The sequence below is a fragment of the Scyliorhinus canicula genome, chromosome 21, assembly GCF_902713615.1.
Source record: "Scyliorhinus canicula chromosome 21, sScyCan1.1, whole genome shotgun sequence".
Classification (NCBI taxonomy): Eukaryota; Metazoa; Chordata; class Chondrichthyes; order Carcharhiniformes; family Scyliorhinidae; genus Scyliorhinus; species Scyliorhinus canicula.
In genome coordinates, this window is record NC_052166.1 from 3,531,868 (window position 1) to 3,550,796 (window position 18,929).

Below are 18,929 nucleotides of genomic sequence, written 5' to 3' on the forward strand. Positions count from 1 at the left end.
GGCCCATTCGGCCCCCCCTGGACTGTCTCGCCTCTCCTGTGCAGCAGCTCAGCCAGGCCCCTTTCTGGCATCCGCCGCTGCAATCCTTCCATCGTCCCCACCTCCCTCGCGCCGTGGGCAGTGATTTCCAGATGGTTGACCACTCACTGGGCGGAGTGTCCTTCCGCACATCCCTCAAAACTGTAAACCTTAGGGCAGCACGGTGGCGCAGTGGTTAGCATTGCTGACTACGGCGCTGAGGACCCGGTTTTGAATCCCGGCTCTGGGTCACTGTCCGTGTGGAGTTTGCACATTCTCCCCGTGTCTGCGTGGGTTTCACCCCCACAACCCAAAGATGTGCAGGGTAGGTGAATTGGCCACGCTAAAATTGCCCCTTGGAAAAAATAATTGGGTACTCTAAATTATTTTATTTTTTTTTTACTGTAAACCTGAGGCGGGGGGGGAGGGGGGCAGCACGGGTTTGGATGGCAATGAAAGCTGCTACGGAAAGGAACCCTCTTGGAGCAGTGTCAATCGAACAGCACTACATTACGGCTCTTAAGTTAATCCTGGGGTGCGTTGTTGAGTTTTTTTTTAAGTTGCCCTTTAACACGATGAGTAAATTGTCAGTTCAACGCAAAGTGCAAACTCTACCAGCCTCTCCCACCACATCTAATTAAAGCATGCACTTTAACTTCACTGCAACAATCTGCTACAACTTGGTGTGACATTTGCCCAGTTGCCTTTTACGTTCTGGCACCCCCTGTTCAAATTTAGCATGGACCTTGTCAACGTAAACCTGTCACGTTGCAATTCTGCCCTCCCACCAGAGGGGTGGAGGGGGTGCTGTGAGACGGAAAAAAAATGTAACCTAACCTAGGAAACCTAAAGTAAGCTGCAAACCTGTTCCCTCAACTCCCACTGCGCGGCCTGGCCCGCTATTTGTCTCCCGGGAAATTGGTCGGCATCGCCTGCGATCCTGTGACCAGGTTGCAGCGTAAAGAAAACCTCGTTAGGCGGCGAAACCCTTTGGGGTTTCCTGAGGCGATGACAGGCATGGGCAGAGTGAGGGTGGCAAGCGGGTGTCGGCCTCGCCATCGGGCAGTGAATCCACTGTTTTGATTTTTTTTTAACTTACTCCGTCTTGCCCGCAGATGCCGAGCTGGACGACACCGGTCATCCCATTCAGACCGGTATGAAGTCACTGTGGCCTCCGGAGCCACTTGCCTCGCCCATGGCCATCCTGCCCAAGGAGCAGAAGGGCAAGCCGGGCAGCCCTGCCTTTGGACTGACCGTTCCAACCTCCCCGGATCCCTCCTCTGGCAAGGTCACGAGCCCGAGTTCCATGACGGGAGCCAGGCCCAGGGTAAAAGTTGACACACAGCACGGCAAAGACCTGCAGGAAGAAGATGACGATGATGCGCTGAGCCCGGACGACTGGAAAGACAAATTGGTAGGAGACCGGCTCCCACAGCCCATTTGGCCCAGTGGGACAGTTTGGCCAAGCAGTGAATGGTGTACCCGGAAGCCGGGACCTGAAGGGCAGCAGGGTGTTCTGACGGGGATTGGTGGGGGGGGGGGGGGGGGGAGGGGCCTGACGGGGGGCAGGGGCCTGACGGGGGGCAGGGGGGTCCTGACGGGGAGAGAGGGGCTGTAGCCTAGTCGTCGCTGTGTGGGAGGGGGGAGGGGGGGGGGGGGCAGGGGCCTGACGGGGGGCAGGGGCCTGACGGGGGGCAGGGGGGTCCTGACGGGGAGAGAGGGGCTGTAGCCTAGTCGTCGCTGTGTTGGGAGGAGGGGGGGGGAACGACAACAAATTTGCCCCTGCCACCCGGTCTGCCCTACACGTGATGGTCTGAGCCAGCCCGCTCAGTTCAAGGGCAGGCGGCATGGTGGCACAGCGGTTAGCACTGCTGTCTCACAGCGCCAGGGATCCGGGATCAATTCCAGCCTCGGATGACTGTCTGTGTGGAGTCTGCACATCCTCCCCCTGTGTGCGTGGGTTTCCTCCGGGTGCTCCGGTTTCCTCCCACAGTCCAAAGATGTGCAGGTTAGGTGGATTGGCCGCGATAAATTGCCCCTCAAAGTTCAAAAGGTTAGGTGGGGTTGCGCAGATGGGGCAGGGGTGTCGGCCTGGGTAGGGCGCTCTTTCAGAGGGTTGGGCAGATGGGGCGGGGGTGTCGGCCTGGGTAGGGCGCTCTTTCAGAGGGTTGGGCAGATGGGGCAGGGGAGTCGGCCTGGGTAGAGCGCTCTTTCAGAGGGTTGTGCAGACGCAATGGGCCGAATGGCCTCCTTCTGCACTGCAGGGATTCAATAATATAGAGATACTGGATTCCCAAGAAGAATCCCGGAAGGAGAGGTTAAAACTGTCAGGAAAGATCGGAGGATGGGGAGCTCTCTGGGAAAGGGAAGGGGGGGGGGACTGGTCGAGGTGTTTAAAATGATGATGTGGGCTTTGATAGGGTCAAACGTAAAGAAGATGTTTCAATTTGTGTTTGTATCAGCACTTGGAGAGACAGGAACTAGGGGCCACCAACACACAAATACAATCAGAGTGGCGTGGGGCGGGATTCAGGCAAAATGTCTTTCCTCAAGAGTGGGGAGAATGTGAGACTCGCTCCCGCGGGGAGTGGGGAGAATGTGAGACTCGCTCCCACAGGGGAGTGGGGAGAATGTGGGACTCGCTCCCACGGGGAGTGGGGAGAATGTGGGACTCGCTCCCATGGGGAGTGGGGAGAATGTGGGACTTGCTCCCACGGGGAGTGGGGAGAATGTGGGACTCGCTCCCACGGGGAGTGGGGAGAATGTGGGACTCACTCCCATGGGGAGTGGGGAGAATGTGGGACTCGCTCCCACGGGGAGTGGGGAGAATGTGGGACTTGCTCCTACGGGGAGTGGGGAGAATGTGGGACTCGCTCCCACGGGGAGTGGGGAGAATGTGAGACTCGCTCCCACAGGGGAGTGGGGAGAATGTGGAACTCGCTCCCACGGGGAGTGGGGAGAATGTGGGACTCGCTCCCACAGGGAGTGGGGAGAATGTGGGACTCGCTCCCACGGGGAGTGGGGAGAATGTGGGACTCGCTCCCACGGGGAGTGGGGAGAATGTGGGACTCACTCCCACAGGGAGTGGGGAGAATGTGGGACACACTCCCACAGGGGAGTGGGGAGAATGTGGAACTCGCTCCCACGGGGAGTGGGGAGAATGTGGGACTCGCTCCCATGGGGAGTGGGGAGAATGTGGGACTTGCTCCCACGGGGAGTGGGGAGAATGTGGGACTCGCTCCCACGGGGAGTGGGGAGAATGTGGGACTCACTCCCATGGGGAGTGGGGAGAATGTGGGACTCGCTCCCACGGGGAGTGGGGAGAATGTGGGACTTGCTCCCACGGGGAGTGGGGAGAATGTGGGACTCGCTCCCACAGGGAGTGGGGAGAATGTGGGACTCGCTCCCACGGGGAGTGGGGAGAATGTGGGACTTGCTCCACGGGGAGTGGGGAGAATGTGGGACTCGCTCCCACGGGGAGTGGGGAGAATGTGAGACTCGCTCCCACAGGGGAGTGGGGAGAATGTGGAACTCGCTCCCACGGGGAGTGGGGAGAATGTGGGACTCGCTCCCACAGGGAGTGGGGAGAATGTGGGACTCGCTCCCACGGGGAGTGGGGAGAATGTGGGACTCGCTCCCACGGGGAGTGGGGAGAATGTGGGACTCACTCCCACAGGGAGTGGGGAGAATGTGGGACACACTCCCATGGGGAGTGGGGAGAATGTGAGACTCACTCCCACAGGGAGTGGGGAGAATGTGGAACTCGCTCCCATGGGGAGTGGACAGAATGTGGGACTCGCTCCCACGGGGAGTGGGGAGAATGTGGGACTCGCTCCCACAGGGAGAGGGGAGAATGTGGGACTCGCTCCCACAGGGAGTGCGGAGAATGTGGGACTAACTCCCACAGGGAACGGGGAGAGTGTTTGACTCGCCCCCACGGGGAGTGCGGAGAATGTGGGACTCGCTCCCACAGGGAGTGCGGAGAATGTGGGACTAACTCCCACAGGGAACGGGGAGAGTGTTTGACTCGCCCCCACGGGGAGTGCGGAGAATGTGGGACTCGCCCTCAGAGGGAGGGAGGAGAATCTGGAACTTGCTCCCATGGGGAACGGGGAGAATGTTTGACTCGCCCCCACGGGGAGTGGGGGGAATGTGGGACTCGCTCCCACAGGGAGGGGGGGGGGAAATGTGGGACTCGCTCTCATGGGGTTGAGTTGAATCGTGTCGATGTGTTTCAAAGGATCAAAAAATGGACAGTGCAGAAGGAGGCCATTCGGCCCATCAAGTCTGCACCTTCCCTTGAAAAGAGCACCCTACTTAAGCCCATGTCTCAACTCTGTCCCGTAACCCCATCGAACATTTTTGAACACCAAGGGCAGTTTATCATGACCAATTCACCTGACCTGCACACCCTTGGACTGTGGGAGGAAACCGGAGCACCCGGAGGAAACCCACGCAGACAGGGGGAGAATGCGCAGACTCCGCACAGACACTGAGCCAAGCTGGGAATCGAACCTGGGACCCTGGAGCTGTGAAGCAACTGTGTGGTAACCACTGTGCTGCCCCACGGGAGGGTGAAGCTGGGTAAACACAGGAGTGTGAAATTATGAGAAAAGTTATTGGGGGTGGGGGGGGGGGGGGGGGGGGGCAGATGATATCAGGGGTTGCAGGAGGCGGATGTGGGGCAAGAGCACAGAGCTGAATGTTTCCGCGTCTGTATCAATTGATGAATCTGTGCAGAGACCTGTTAGTGAAGTGCAATCCGCACTCGGACACTGGTTACAATTCTGAAGAGAATACAGGAACAATATGGGATGTCCTCAGGTGGTGACGAGCCTCGATGGGTGTGCCACTAATGAGTCCGGGGTGTGGGGGTGATGGGGGGGGGGCGGGGGTGCAGGTACAGGTGGGGGAGGGCACAGGTGCTGGGCAAGGCTGGGGGGGGGGCCGCGTACATCACCCACTCTCTCCATCCTCCCTCCCAAACAGAGCCTTGACGTGGGCAAAAGCAGCAGCAGGGAAACCTCAAGATCGACGTCCAGCACCGTGAAGCAGAAAGTGAGCAGCGATGACAACATCGCGTCCTCCGCCACACGGCGATGCCCAGAACCGGATGTGCCCCTGCCGCCCAGCACAATATCTTTGGTGAGTCGGTGTGGGGCAAGGTGGAGGGGGGGGGGGGGGGTTAAGGTTGTCTGTCGGTCAGAGACCAGACACGCGGATGCTCAGCCGCGGAGGCCGTCCTGTGGGAAATAACGAGGTTGTGCAATTCCTGCAGTCAAATAGCCTGACACAGTGACAGTGCCGCCGTGCACGTCGCTGAAGTTCAATATTGAAGGGTGGCTGGGCGAGCTGTGCGTGTGAAGCATGACGGTGAAGGTCAGGGGGGGCAAGAGAAAGGGCAGAGCCATTCGGGTCGGATGGAAATACGGGGCAACAATGTGAGGCGAGGGCAAGGGAACAATTCCTTCCTCAGAGCGACGAAAATCACCAATAGATGTTGAGGTTTGCAGCAGACGGCACCAGAAATCCTGGCTCTGAGGAATCAACGGCAGCTCGTACCCCCCTCCCGTAACACTGATATAACCCGCACCCCTCACTGTAAGACTCTGATATACCCCACACCCCTCACTGTAACACTCTGATATACCCCACACCCCTCACTGTAACACTGATATACCCCACACCCCTCACTGTAACACTGATATATCCCACACCCCTCACTGTAACACTGATATACCCCACACCCCTCACTGTAACACTGATATACCCCACACCCCTCACTGTAACACTCTGATATACCCCACACCCCTCACTGTAACACTGATATATCCCACACCTCTCACTGTAACACTGATATACCCCACACCCCTCACTGTAACACTCTGATATACCCCACACCCCTCACTGTAACACTGATATACCCCACACCCCTCACTGTAACACTGATATACCCCACACCCCTCACTGTAACACTGATATATCCCACACCCCTCACTGTAACACTGATATATCCCACACCCCTCACTGTAACACTGATATACCCCACACCCCTTACCGTAACACTGATATATCCCACACCCCTCACTGTAACACTCTGATATACCCCACACCCCTAACTGTAACACTGATATACCCCACACCCCTCACTGTAACACTGATATACCCCACACCCCTCACTGTAACTCTGATATAACCCACACCCCTCACTGTAACACTGATATACCCCACACCCCTCACTGTAACACTGATATACCCCACACCCCTCACTGTAACACTGATATACCCCACACCCCTCACTGTAACACTGATATACCCCACACCCCTCACTGTAACACTCTGATATACCCCTCACCCCTCACTGTAACACTGATATACCCCACACCCCTTACTGTAACACTGATATACCCCACACCCCTCACTGTAACACTGATATACCCCACACCCCTCACTGTAACACTCTGATATACCCCACACCCCTCACTGTAACACTGATATACCCCACACCCCTCACTGTAACACTCTGATATACCCCACACCCCTCACTGTAACACTGATATACCCCACACCCCTTACTGTAACACTGATATACCCCACACCCCTCATTGTAACACTGATATACCCCACACCCCTCACTGTAACACTGATATATCCCACCCCCCTCACTGTAACACTGATATACCCCACACCCCTCACTGTAACACTGATATATCCCACACCCCTCACTGTAACACTGATATATCCCACACCCCTCACTGTAACACTGATATACCCCACACCCCTCACTGCAACACTGATATATCCCACACCCCTCACTGTAACACTGATATACCCCACACCCCTCACTGTAACACTGATATACCCCACACCCCTCACTGTGACACTGATATACCCCACATCCCTCTCTGGAACACTGATATACCCCACAGCCCTGACTGTAACACTGATATACCCCACACTCCTCACTGTAACACTCTGATATACCCCTCACCCCTCACTGTAACACTGATATACCCCACACCCCTCACTGTAACACTGATATACCCCACACCCCTCACTGTAACACTGATATATCCCACACCCCTCACTGTAACACACTGATATACCCCACACCCCTCACTGTAACACTCTGATATATCCCACACCCCTGACTGTAACACTGATATACCCCACACCCCTCACTGTAACACTGATATATCCCACACCCCTCACTGTAACACTGATATACCCCACACCCCTCACTGTAACACTGATATATCCCACACCCCTCACTGTAACACTGATATACCCCACACCCCTCACTGTAACACTGATATACCCCACACCCCTGACTGTAACACTGATCTACCCCACACCCCTCACTGTAACACTGATACATCCCACACCCTTCACTGTAACACTCTGATATATCCCACACCCCTCACTGAAACTCTCTGATATATCCCACACCCCTCACTGTAACACTGATATACCCCACACCCCTCACTGCAACACTCTGATATACCCCACACCCCTCACTGTAACACTGATATACCCCACACCCCTCACTGTAACACTCTGATATACCCCTCACTGTAACACTGATATACCCCACACCCCTCACTGTAACACTGATATATCCCACACCCCTCACTGTAACACTGATATACCCCACACCCCTCACTGTAACACTGATATATCCCACACCCCTCACTGTAACACTGATATACCCCACACCCCTCACTGTGACACTGATATATCACACACCCCTCACTGTGACACTGATATACCCCACATCCCTCACTGTAACACTGATATACCCCACATCCCTCTCTGTAACACTGACATACCCCACACCCCTCACTGTAACACTGATATACCCCACACCCCTCACTGTAACACTCTGATATACCCCTCACTGTAACACTGATATATCCCACACCCCTCACTAACACTGATATACCCCACACCCCTCACTGTAACACTGATATATCCCACACCCCTCACTGTAACACTGATATACCCCACATCCCTCACTGTAACACTCTGATATACCCCACACCCCTCACTGTAACAGTCTGATATACCCCACACCCCTCACTGTAACAGTCTGATATACCCCACACCCCTTACTGTAACACTGATATACCCCACACCCCTCACTGTAACACTGATATATCCCACACCCCTCACTGTAACACTGATATATCCCACACCCCTCACTGTAACACTCTGATATACCCCTCACTGTAACAGTCTGATATACCCCACACCCCTCACTGTAATACTGATATATCCCACACCCCTCACTGTAACACTCTGATACACCCCTCACTGTAACATTCAGATATATCCCACAACCCTCACTGTAACACTGATATATCCCACACCCCTCACTGTAACACTGATATACCCCACACCCCTCACTGTAACACTCTGATATACCCCTCACCCCTCACTGCAACACTGATATATCCCACACCCCTCACTGTAACACTGATATATCCCACACACCTCACTGAAACTCTCTGATATATCCCACACCCCTCACTGTAACACTGATATACCCCACACCCCTCACTGCAACACTCTGATATACCCCACACCCCTCACTGTAACACTGATATACCCCACACCCCTCACTGTAACACTCTGATATACCCCTCACTGTAACACTGATATACCCCACCCCTCACTGTAACACTGATATATCCCACACCCCTCACTGTAACACTGATATACCCCACAGCCCTCACTGTAACACTCTGATATACCCCACACCCCTCACTGTAACACTGATATACCCACAGCCCTCACTGTAACACTGATATACCCCACACCCCTCACTGTAACACTGATATATCCCACACCCCTCACTGTAACACTGATATACCCCACACCCCTCACTGGAACACTGATATATCCCACAATCCTCACTGTAACACTGATATACCCCTCACTGTGACACTGATATATCCCACAACCCTCACTGTGACACTGATATACCCCACATCCCTCACTGTAACACTGATATACCCCACATCCCTCTCTGTAACACTGATATACCCCACAACCCTGACTGTAACACTGATATACCCCACACCCCTCACTGTAACACTCTGATATACCCCACACCCCTCACTGTAACACTGATATACCCACAGCCCTCACTGTAACACTGATATACCCCACACCCCTCACTGTAACACTGATATATCCCACACCCCTCACTGTAACACTGATATACCCCACACCCCTCACTGTAACACTGATATATCCCACACCCCTCACTGTAACACTGATATACCCCACACCCCTCACTGTGACACTGATATATCCCACACCCCTCACTGTAACACTGATATACCCCACACCCCTCACTGTAACACTCTGATATACCCCACAGCCCTCACTGTAACAGTCAGATATACCCCACACCCCTCACTGTAACAGTCTGATATACCCCACACCCCTCACTGTAACAGTCTGATATACCCCACACCCCTTACCGTAACACTGATATACCCCACACCCCTCACTGTAACAGTCTGATATACCCCACACCCCTCACTGTAACACTGATATATCCCACACCCCCCACTGTAACACTGATATACCCCACACCCCTCACTGTAACACTCTGATATACCCCACACGCCTCACTGTAACACTGATGTACCCCTCGCCCCTCACTGTAACACACTGATATACCCCACACCCCTCACTGTAACTTATATACCCCACACCCCTCACTGTAACACTGATATGTCGCACACCCCTCACTATAACAACTGATATACCCCATACCCCTCACTGTAACACTCTGATATACCCCACACCACTCTCTGTAACACTGATATACCCCACACACCTCACTTTAACACTCTGATATACCCCACACCCCTGACTGTAACTGATATACCCCACACTCCTCACTGTAAAACTGATACACCCCACACCCCTCACTGTAGCTCTCTTACATACCTCACACTCCTCACTGTAACACTCTGATATCCCCCAAACCCCTCACTGTAACACAGATAAAGCCCACACCCCTCACTGTAACACTGATATGCCCCACACACCTCACTGTAACACTCTGATATATCCCACAATCCTCACTGTAACACTCTGATATACCCCACACCCCTCACCGTCACACTGATATACCCCACACCCCTCACTGTAACACTCTGATATACCCCACACCCCTCACTGTAACCCTGATATACCCCACACCCCTCACGGTAACACTCTGATATATCCCACACCCCTGACTGTAACTGATATATCCCACACCCCTCACTGTAACACTGATATACCTCACAACCCTCACTGTAACACTGATATATCCCACACCCCTCACTGTAACACTGATATACCTCACAACCCTCACTGTAACACTGATATATCCCACACCCCTCACTGATATATCCCACAACCGTCACTGTAACACTGATATATCCCACACCCCTCACTGTAACACACTGATATATCCCACACCCCTCACTGTAACACTGATATACCCCACACCCCTCACTGGAACACTGATATACCCCACACCCCTCACTGTAACACTGATATATCCCACACCCCTCAGTGTGACACTGATATACCCCACACCCCTCACTGTAACACTGATATATCACACACCCCTCACTTTAACACTGATATACCCCACACCCCTCACTGTAACACTGAAAGATCCCACACCCCTCACTGTAACACAGATATATGCCACACCCCTCACTGTAACACTGATATATCCCACACCCCTCACTGTAACACTGATATATCCCGTAACCCTCACTGTAACACTGATAGACCCCACACCCCTCACTGTAACACAGATATATGCCACACCCCTCACTGTAACACTGATATATCCCACACCCCTCACTGTAACACTGATATATCCCGTAACCCTCACTGTAACACTGATAGACCCCACACTCCTCACTGTCACACTGATATGTCCCACACCCCTCACTGTAACACTGATTTATCCCACACCCCTCACTGTAACACTGATGTAACCCACACCCCATTCTGTAAAACTGATATACCCCACGCCCCTCACTGTAACACTGATATATCCCACACCCCTCACTGTAACACTGATATATCCCACACCCCTCACTGTAACACTGATATACCCCACACCCCTCACTGTGACACTGATATATCCCACACCCCTCACTGTAACACTGATATATCCCACACCCCTCACTGTAATACTGATATACCCCACACCCCTCACTGTAACACTGATATACCCCACACCCCTCACTGTAATACTGATATACCCCACACCCCTCACTGTAACACTGATATATCCCACACCCCTCACTGTGACACTGATATATCTCACACCCCTCACTTTATCACTGATATTCCCCTCACCCCTCACTGTAACGCTGATATACCCCACACCCCTCACTGTAACCCTGATATATTCCTACACCCCTCACTGTAACACTCTGATATATCCCACACCCCTCTCTGTAACACTGATATACCCCACACCCCTCACTGTAACACTGATATACCACACACCCCTCACTGTAACACTGATATATCCCACACCCCTCACTGTAACACTGATATATCCCACACCCCTCACTGTAACCCTGATATATTCCTACACCCCTCACTGTAACACTCTGATATATCCCACACCCCTCTCTGTAACACTGATATACCCCACACCCCTCACTGTAACACTGATATACCCCACACCCCTCACTGTAACACTGATATATCCCACACTCCTCACTGTAACACTGATATAACCCACACCCCTCACTGTAACACTGATATACCCCACACCCCTCACTGTAACACTGATATACCCCACACCCCTCACTGTAACACTGATATACCCCACACCCCTCACTGTAACACTGATATATCCCACACCCCTCACTGTAACACTGATATACCCCACACCCCTCACTGTAACACTGATATACCCCACACCCCTCACTGTAACACTGATATACCCCACACTCCTCACTGTAACACTGTTTTACTCCTATTCCCTCTGTAACACTCAGATAAATGGCTGGCACATGTCTGGGCCTCCTTGTGTTGCTTGAATCGAGTTGTCCGGCCCACAAAGTTGATGATATTTCTTTCTTTCCAGGGCGAGCTGCACGCCGTCACCCCAATGAAATGGTGCCCACATCTGGGTATTGTGCGACCCTTACCCTCAGCTGGACTGAACGTGTCTGAACCGTGCAGCGTCTGTGGCAGTGAGGACGAGAACTGGGTCTGCCTCAGCTGTTACAAGGTTCGAAGGGGCTACCCGATTGAACAAAGCCAATGGCCCTGATGCAGTGGCCATTCAGCTCCTCGTTTCTGTGATGGCCCTTTCTTAAGATCTATCCCATGATTTCCACCCCCACTAACACCTGTCATTTACTCTCCACAAGCCCTCATTAGCCTCCCCAATCTACTCTTTTATTGGTTCAAGTTCCTGTTTTCAATGTCAATCTGAGACACTCCCTCAGCACTGACCCTCCGACAGTGCGGCGCTCCCTCAGCACTGACCCTCCGACAGTGCGGCACTCCCTCAGCACTGACCCTCTGACAGTTCCGTGCTCCCTCAGCACTGACCCTCCGACAGTGCGGCACTCCCTCAGCACTGACCCTCCGACAGTGCGGCGCTCCCTCAGCACTGACCCTCCGACAGTGCGGCGCTCCCTCAGCACTGACCCTCCGACAGTGCGGCACTCCCTCAGCACTGACCCTCCGACAGTGCGGCGCTCCCTCAGCACTGACCCTCTGACAGTGCAGCGCTCCCTCAGCACTGACCCTCCGACGGTGCGACGCTCCCTCAGTACTGACCCTCCGACAGTGCGGTGCTCCCTCAGCACTGACCCCTCAACAGTGCGGCGCTCCCTCAGCAGTGACCCTCCGACAGTGTGGCGCTCCCTCAGCACTGACCCTTCCACAGTGCGGCGCTCCCTCAGCACTGACCCTCAGACAGTGCGGCGCTCCCTCAGCACTAACTGTCCGACAGTGCGGCTCTCCCTCAGCACTGACCCTCCGACAGTGCGGCGCTCCCTCAGCACTGACCCTCCGACAGTCCGGCGCTCCCTCATCACTGACCCCCCAACAGTGCGGCGCTCCCTCAGCACTCACCCTCCGACAGTGTGGCGCTCCCTCAGCACTGACCCTTCCACAGTGCGGCGCTCCCTCAGCACTGACCCTCAGACAGTGCGGTGCTCCCTCAGCACTGACCCTCCGACAGTGCGGCTCTCCCTCAGCACTGACCCTCCGACAGTGCGGCGCTCCCTCAGCACTGACCCTCCAACAGTGCAGCACTCCCTCAGCACTGACCCTCTGACAGTGCAGAACTCCCTCAGCACTGACCCTCCCACAGTGCGGCGTTCCCTCAGCACTGACCCTCCCACAGTGCGGCGTTCCCTCAGCACTGACCCTCCCACAGTGCGGCGTTCCCTCAGCACTGACCCTCCCACAATGCGGCGCTCCCTCAGCACTGACCCTCTGACAGTGCGGCGCTCCCTCAGCACTGACCCTCCGACAGTCCAGCACTCCCTTAGCACTGACCCTGTGACATTGCAGTGCTCCCTCAGCACTGACCCTCCGACAGTGCAGCACTCCCTCAGCACTGACCCTCCGGCAGTGCGGCGCTCCCTCAGCACTGACCCTCCCACAGTGCGGCCCTCCCTCAGCACTGACCCTCCCACAGTGCGGCGTTCCCTCAGCACTGACTCTCCCACAGTGCGGCACTCCCTCAGCTCTGACCCTCTGACAGTGCGGCGCTCCCTCAGCATTGACCCTCCGACAGTGCGGCGCTCCCTCAGCCCTGACCCTCCGACAGTGCGGAGCTCCCTCAGCACTGACCCTCCGACAGTGCGGAGCTCCTTCAGCACTGACCCTCCGACAGTGCGGAGCTCCCTCAGCACTGACCCTCCGACAGTGCGGAGCTCCCTCAGCACTGACCCTCCCACAGTGCGGCGCTCCCTCAGCACTGACCCTCTGACAGTGCGGCGCTCCCTCAGGACTGACCCTCCGACAGTCCGGCACTCCTTCAGCACTGACCCTCGTGACATTGCGGCACTCCCTCAGTACTGACCCTCTGACAGTGCGGCTCTCCCTCAGCACTGACCCTCCTGACAGTGCGGCGCTCCCTCAGCACCGACCCTCCGACAGTGCAGCACTCCCTCAGCACTGACCCTCCGACAGTGCGGCACTCCCTCAGCACAGACCCACAGTGTGGCGCTCCCTCAGCATGACCCTCCGGCAGTGCGGCGCTCCCTCAGCACTGACCCTCCCACAGTGCGGCGTTCCCTCAGCACTGACCCTCCGACAGTGCGGCGCTCCCTTAGCTCTGACCCTCTGACAGTGCGGCGCTCCCTCAGCATTGACCCTTCCGACAGTGCAGCGCTCCCTCAGCACTGACCCTCCGACAGTGCGGCGCTCCTTCAGCACTGACCCTCCGACAGTGCGGAGCTCCCTCCGCACTGACCCTCCAACAGTGCGGCACACCCTCAGCTCTGACCCTCTGACAGTGCGGCGCTCCCTCAGCACTGACCCTCCCACAATGCGGCGCTCCCTCAGCACTGACCCTCTGACAGTGCGGCGCTCCCTCAGCACTGACCCTCAGACAGTGCGGCACTCCCTCAGCACTGACCCTCAGACAGTGCGGTGCTCCCTCAGCACTGACCCTCAGACAGTGCGACACTCCCTCAGCACTGACCCACAGTGTGGCACTCCCTCAGCACTGACCCTCCAACAGTGCGGCGCTCCCTCAGCACTGACCCTCCCACAGTGCGGCGCTCCCTCAGCACTGACCCTCTGACAGTGCAGCGTTCCCTCAGCACTGACCCTCTGACAGTGCGGCGCTCCCTCAGCACTGACCCTCCCACAATGCGGCGCTCCCTCAGCACTGACCCTCCGACAGTGCGGTGCTCCTTCAGCACTGACCTTCCGACAGTGCGGCACTCCCTCAGCACTGACCTTCCTACAGTGCGGCGCTCCCTCAGCACTGACCCTCCGACAGTGCAGCGCTCCCTCTGCACTGACCCTCTGACAGTGCGGCGCTCCCTCAGCACTGACCCTCTGACAGTGCGGCGCTCCCTCAGCATTGACCCTCCGACAGTGCGGCACTCCCTCAGCTCTGACCCTCTGACAGTGCGGCGCTCCCTCAGCATTGACCCTCCGACAGTGCGGCGCTCCCTCAGCCCTGACCCTCCGACAGTGCGGAGCTCCCTCAGCACTGACCCTCCGACAGTGCGGAGCTCCTTCAGCACTGACCCTCCGACAGTGCGGAGCTCCCTCAGCACTGACCCTCCGACAGTGCGGAGCTCCCTCAGCACTGACCCTCCCACAGTGCGGCGCTCCCTCAGCACTGACCCTCTGACAGTGCGGCGCTCCCTCAGGACTGACCCTCCGACAGTCCGGCACTCCTTTAGCACTGACCCTGTGACATTGCAGCACTCCCTCAGTACTGACCCTCTGACAGTGCGGCTCTCCCTCAGCACTGACCCTCTGACAGTGCGGCGCTCCCTCAGCACCGACCCTCCGACAGTGCAGCACTCCCTCAGCACTGACCCTCAGACAGTGCGGCACTCCCTCAGCACAGACCCACAGTGTGGCGCTCCCTCAGCACTGACCCTCCGGCAGTGCGGCGCTCCCTCAGCACTGACCCTCCCACAGTGCGGCATTCCCTCAGCACTGACCCTCCGACAGTGCGGCGCTCCCTCAGCTCTGACCCTCTGACAGTGCGGCGCTCCCTCAGCATTGACCCTTCCGACAGTGCAGCGCTCCCTCAGCACTGACCCTCCGACAGTGCGGAGCTCCTTCAGCACTGACCCTCCGACAGTGCGGAGCTCCCTCCGCACTGACCCTCCAACAGTGCGGCACTCCCTCAGCTCTGACCCTCTGACAGTGCGGCGCTCCCTCAGCACTGACCCTCTGACAGTGCGGCGCTCCCTCAGCACTGACCCTCAGACAGTGTGGCACTCCCTCAGCACTGACCCTCCAACAGTGCGGCGCTCCCTCAGCACTGACCCTCCCACAGTGCAGCGCTCCCTCAGCACTGACCCTCTGACAGTGCAGCGTTCCCTCAGCACTGACCCTCTGACAGTGCGGCGCTCCCTCAGCACTGACCCTCCCACAATGCGGCGCTCCCTCAGCACTGACCCTCCGACAGTGCGGTGCTCCTTCAGCACTGACCTTCCGACAGTGCGGCACTCCCTCAGCACTGACCTTCCTACAGTGCGGCGCTCCCTCAGCACTGACCCTCCGACAGTGCAGCGCTCCCTCTGCACTGACCCTCTGACAGTGCGGCGCTCCCTCAGCACTGACCCTCTGACAGTGCGGCGCTCCCTCAGCACTGACCCTCCGACAGTGCGGCGTCCCTCAGCACTGACCCTCTGACAGTGCGGCGCACCCTCAGCACTGACCCTCTGACAGTGCGGTGCTCCCTCAGCACTGACCCTCTGACAGTGCGGTGCTCCCTCAGCACTGACCCTCCCACAGTGCGGCGCTCCCTCAGCACTGACCCTCTGACAGTGCGGTGCTCCCTCAGCACTGATCCTCTGACAGTCCGGCGCTCCTTTAGCACTGACTATCCGACGGTGCGCCGTTTGATTATTCTCCAGGTTGCAAGAGGATTCGCCATGTGTGACTATGTGAGGAGAGCCACTGAACTTGGCCGGCTGACTTGTTCTGTCACAAGAGCTGCAGTAATTGTGTTTCCTCACACGGGTATTTGACCTGGCGAGTTGTCACATCTCAATGTGTCTTTGGCAGGTTTTCTGTGGGCGTTACGTGAATGAGCACATGATGATTCACGGACTGAAGAACGAACACTACATGGTGCTGAGCTACACTGACCTCTCCGCGTGGTGCTATGGGTGTGATTCATATGTTCACAACGAGGTAACAGCGCTGAGTTTCAATTCCTTATCATCGCTTCACCCTCTCCCTGTGCGAATCCCCTTTACCCTGCGCGGACCATCCGTCTGAGCACCATCCCGCTGGAGAACTGCCCATAGATACAGATACCGGAACAGTGCACTGTATTGGCAGTGTGTCATGGGGCTGGTACTGGGCAACTGGAAGACGGAGACCGGGATAGCGTGCTCGGCATTCCGAGCGGGATACGGAGACTGGGTCTGCGTGCTCGGTATTCCGAGCGGGATACGGAGACTGGGACCACGTGCTCGGTATTCCGAGCGGGTTACGGAGACTGGCACCACGTGCTCGGTATTCCGAGTGGGATACGGAGACTGGGATCACGTGCTCGGTATTCCGAGCGGGTTACGGAGACTGGCACCACGTGCTCGGTATTCCGAGTGGGATACGGAGACTGGGACCATGTGCTCGGTATTCCGGGTGGGATACAGAGACCGAGACTGCGTGCTCAGTATTCCGAGTGGGATACGGAGAATGGCACCACGTGCTCGGTATTCCGAGCGGGATACGGAGACTGGCACCAGGTGCTCGTTATTCCGAGCGGGATACAGAGACTGGCACCAGGTGCTCGGTATTCTGAGCGTGATACGGAGACTGGCACCACGTGCTCGGTATTCCGAGTGGGATACGGAGACTGGGACCACGTGCTCGGTATTCCGAGCGGGATACGGTGACTGGGACCACGTGCTTGGTATTCCGAGTGGGATACGGAGACTGGGACCACGTGCTCGGTATTCCGAGCGGGATACGGAGACTGGGACCACGTGCTTGGTATTCCGAGTGGGATACGGAGACTGGGACCACGTGCTCGGTATTCCGAGCGGGTTACGGAGACTGGGACCATGTGCTCGGTATTCCGGGTGGGATACAGAGACCGGGACTGCGTGCTCAGTATTCCAAGTGGGATACGGAGAATGGCACCACGTGCTCGGTATTCCGAGCGGGATACGGAGACTGGCACCACATGCTCGGTATTCTGAGCGGGATGCAGAGACTGGGACCATGTGCTCGGTATGCCGAGCGGGATACGGAGACTGGCACCAGGTGCTCGGTATTCCGAGCGGGATACGGAGACTGGCACCAGGTGCTCGGTATTCCGAGCGGGATACAGAGACTGGCACCAGGTGCTCGGTATTCCGAGCGGGATACAGAGACTGGCACCAGGTGCTCGGTATTCCGAGCGGGATACGGAGACTGGGACCACGTGCTCGGTATTCCGAGCGGGATATGGAGACTGGGACCACGTGCTCGGTATTCCGAGCGGGATACGGAGACTGGGACCACGTGCTCGGTATTCCGAGCGGGATACGGAGACTGGGACCACGTGCTCTGTATTCTGAGCGGGATACGGAGACCGGGACCACGTGCTCAGTATTCCAAGCGGGTTTTGGGACCACGTGCTCGGTATTCCGAGTTCTGCATTTTGAACGTGTTACAAGATCTCTCTCTCTCTTCTTCTTTTCCCTAGGTGCTCCTCCCATCCAAAGAGGAAGCACATCGGAAGAAATTCGGAGAGGAGTTGCACACTGGAGCCTGATGTCCATCCCGCCCGGGCGGGGAACAGGGTTTCTGAAGTCTGGACGCCACCCCCCTCCCTCCCAATCCAGCTGACGCCCTCCCGCAGCTGGCACTACCCCAGTACCCCCTGCGCGCGCGCACACACACACACACACACACACACACACACACTCCCAGTACCCCCTACACACACACACACACTCACACACTCACACACTCACACACACACACACACACACACACACACACACACACACACACTCCCAGTACCCCCTACACACACACACACACACACACACACACACTCCCAGTACCCCCTGCACACACACACACACACACACACACACTCCCAGTACCCCCTGCACACATACACACACTCCCAGTACCCCTGCGCACACACACACACACACACACACACACACACTCCCAGTACCCCCTGCACACACACACACTCCCAGCACTCC

The 18,929-nt window shown here is 56.5% G+C and overlaps 1 protein-coding gene across 1 annotated transcript in view; it reads left to right on the forward strand.

Annotated features, from left to right (window-relative positions):
- Positions 1-18,661, forward strand: part of LOC119955781 (histone deacetylase 6-like) — a 74,267-nt gene extending 55,606 nt beyond the window's left edge. Inside the window, exons 15-19 of the mRNA XM_038782339.1 lie at positions 1,134-1,432; positions 5,008-5,163; positions 12,143-12,289; positions 16,783-16,911; positions 18,416-18,661. Coding sequence (XP_038638267.1) covers positions 1,134-1,432; positions 5,008-5,163; positions 12,143-12,289; positions 16,783-16,911; positions 18,416-18,484 — 800 coding nt within the window. The 3' untranslated portion in view covers positions 18,485-18,661. The remainder of the gene's footprint in view (positions 1-1,133; positions 1,433-5,007; positions 5,164-12,142; positions 12,290-16,782; positions 16,912-18,415) is intronic.
- Positions 18,662-18,929: the final 268 nt, after the last annotated feature.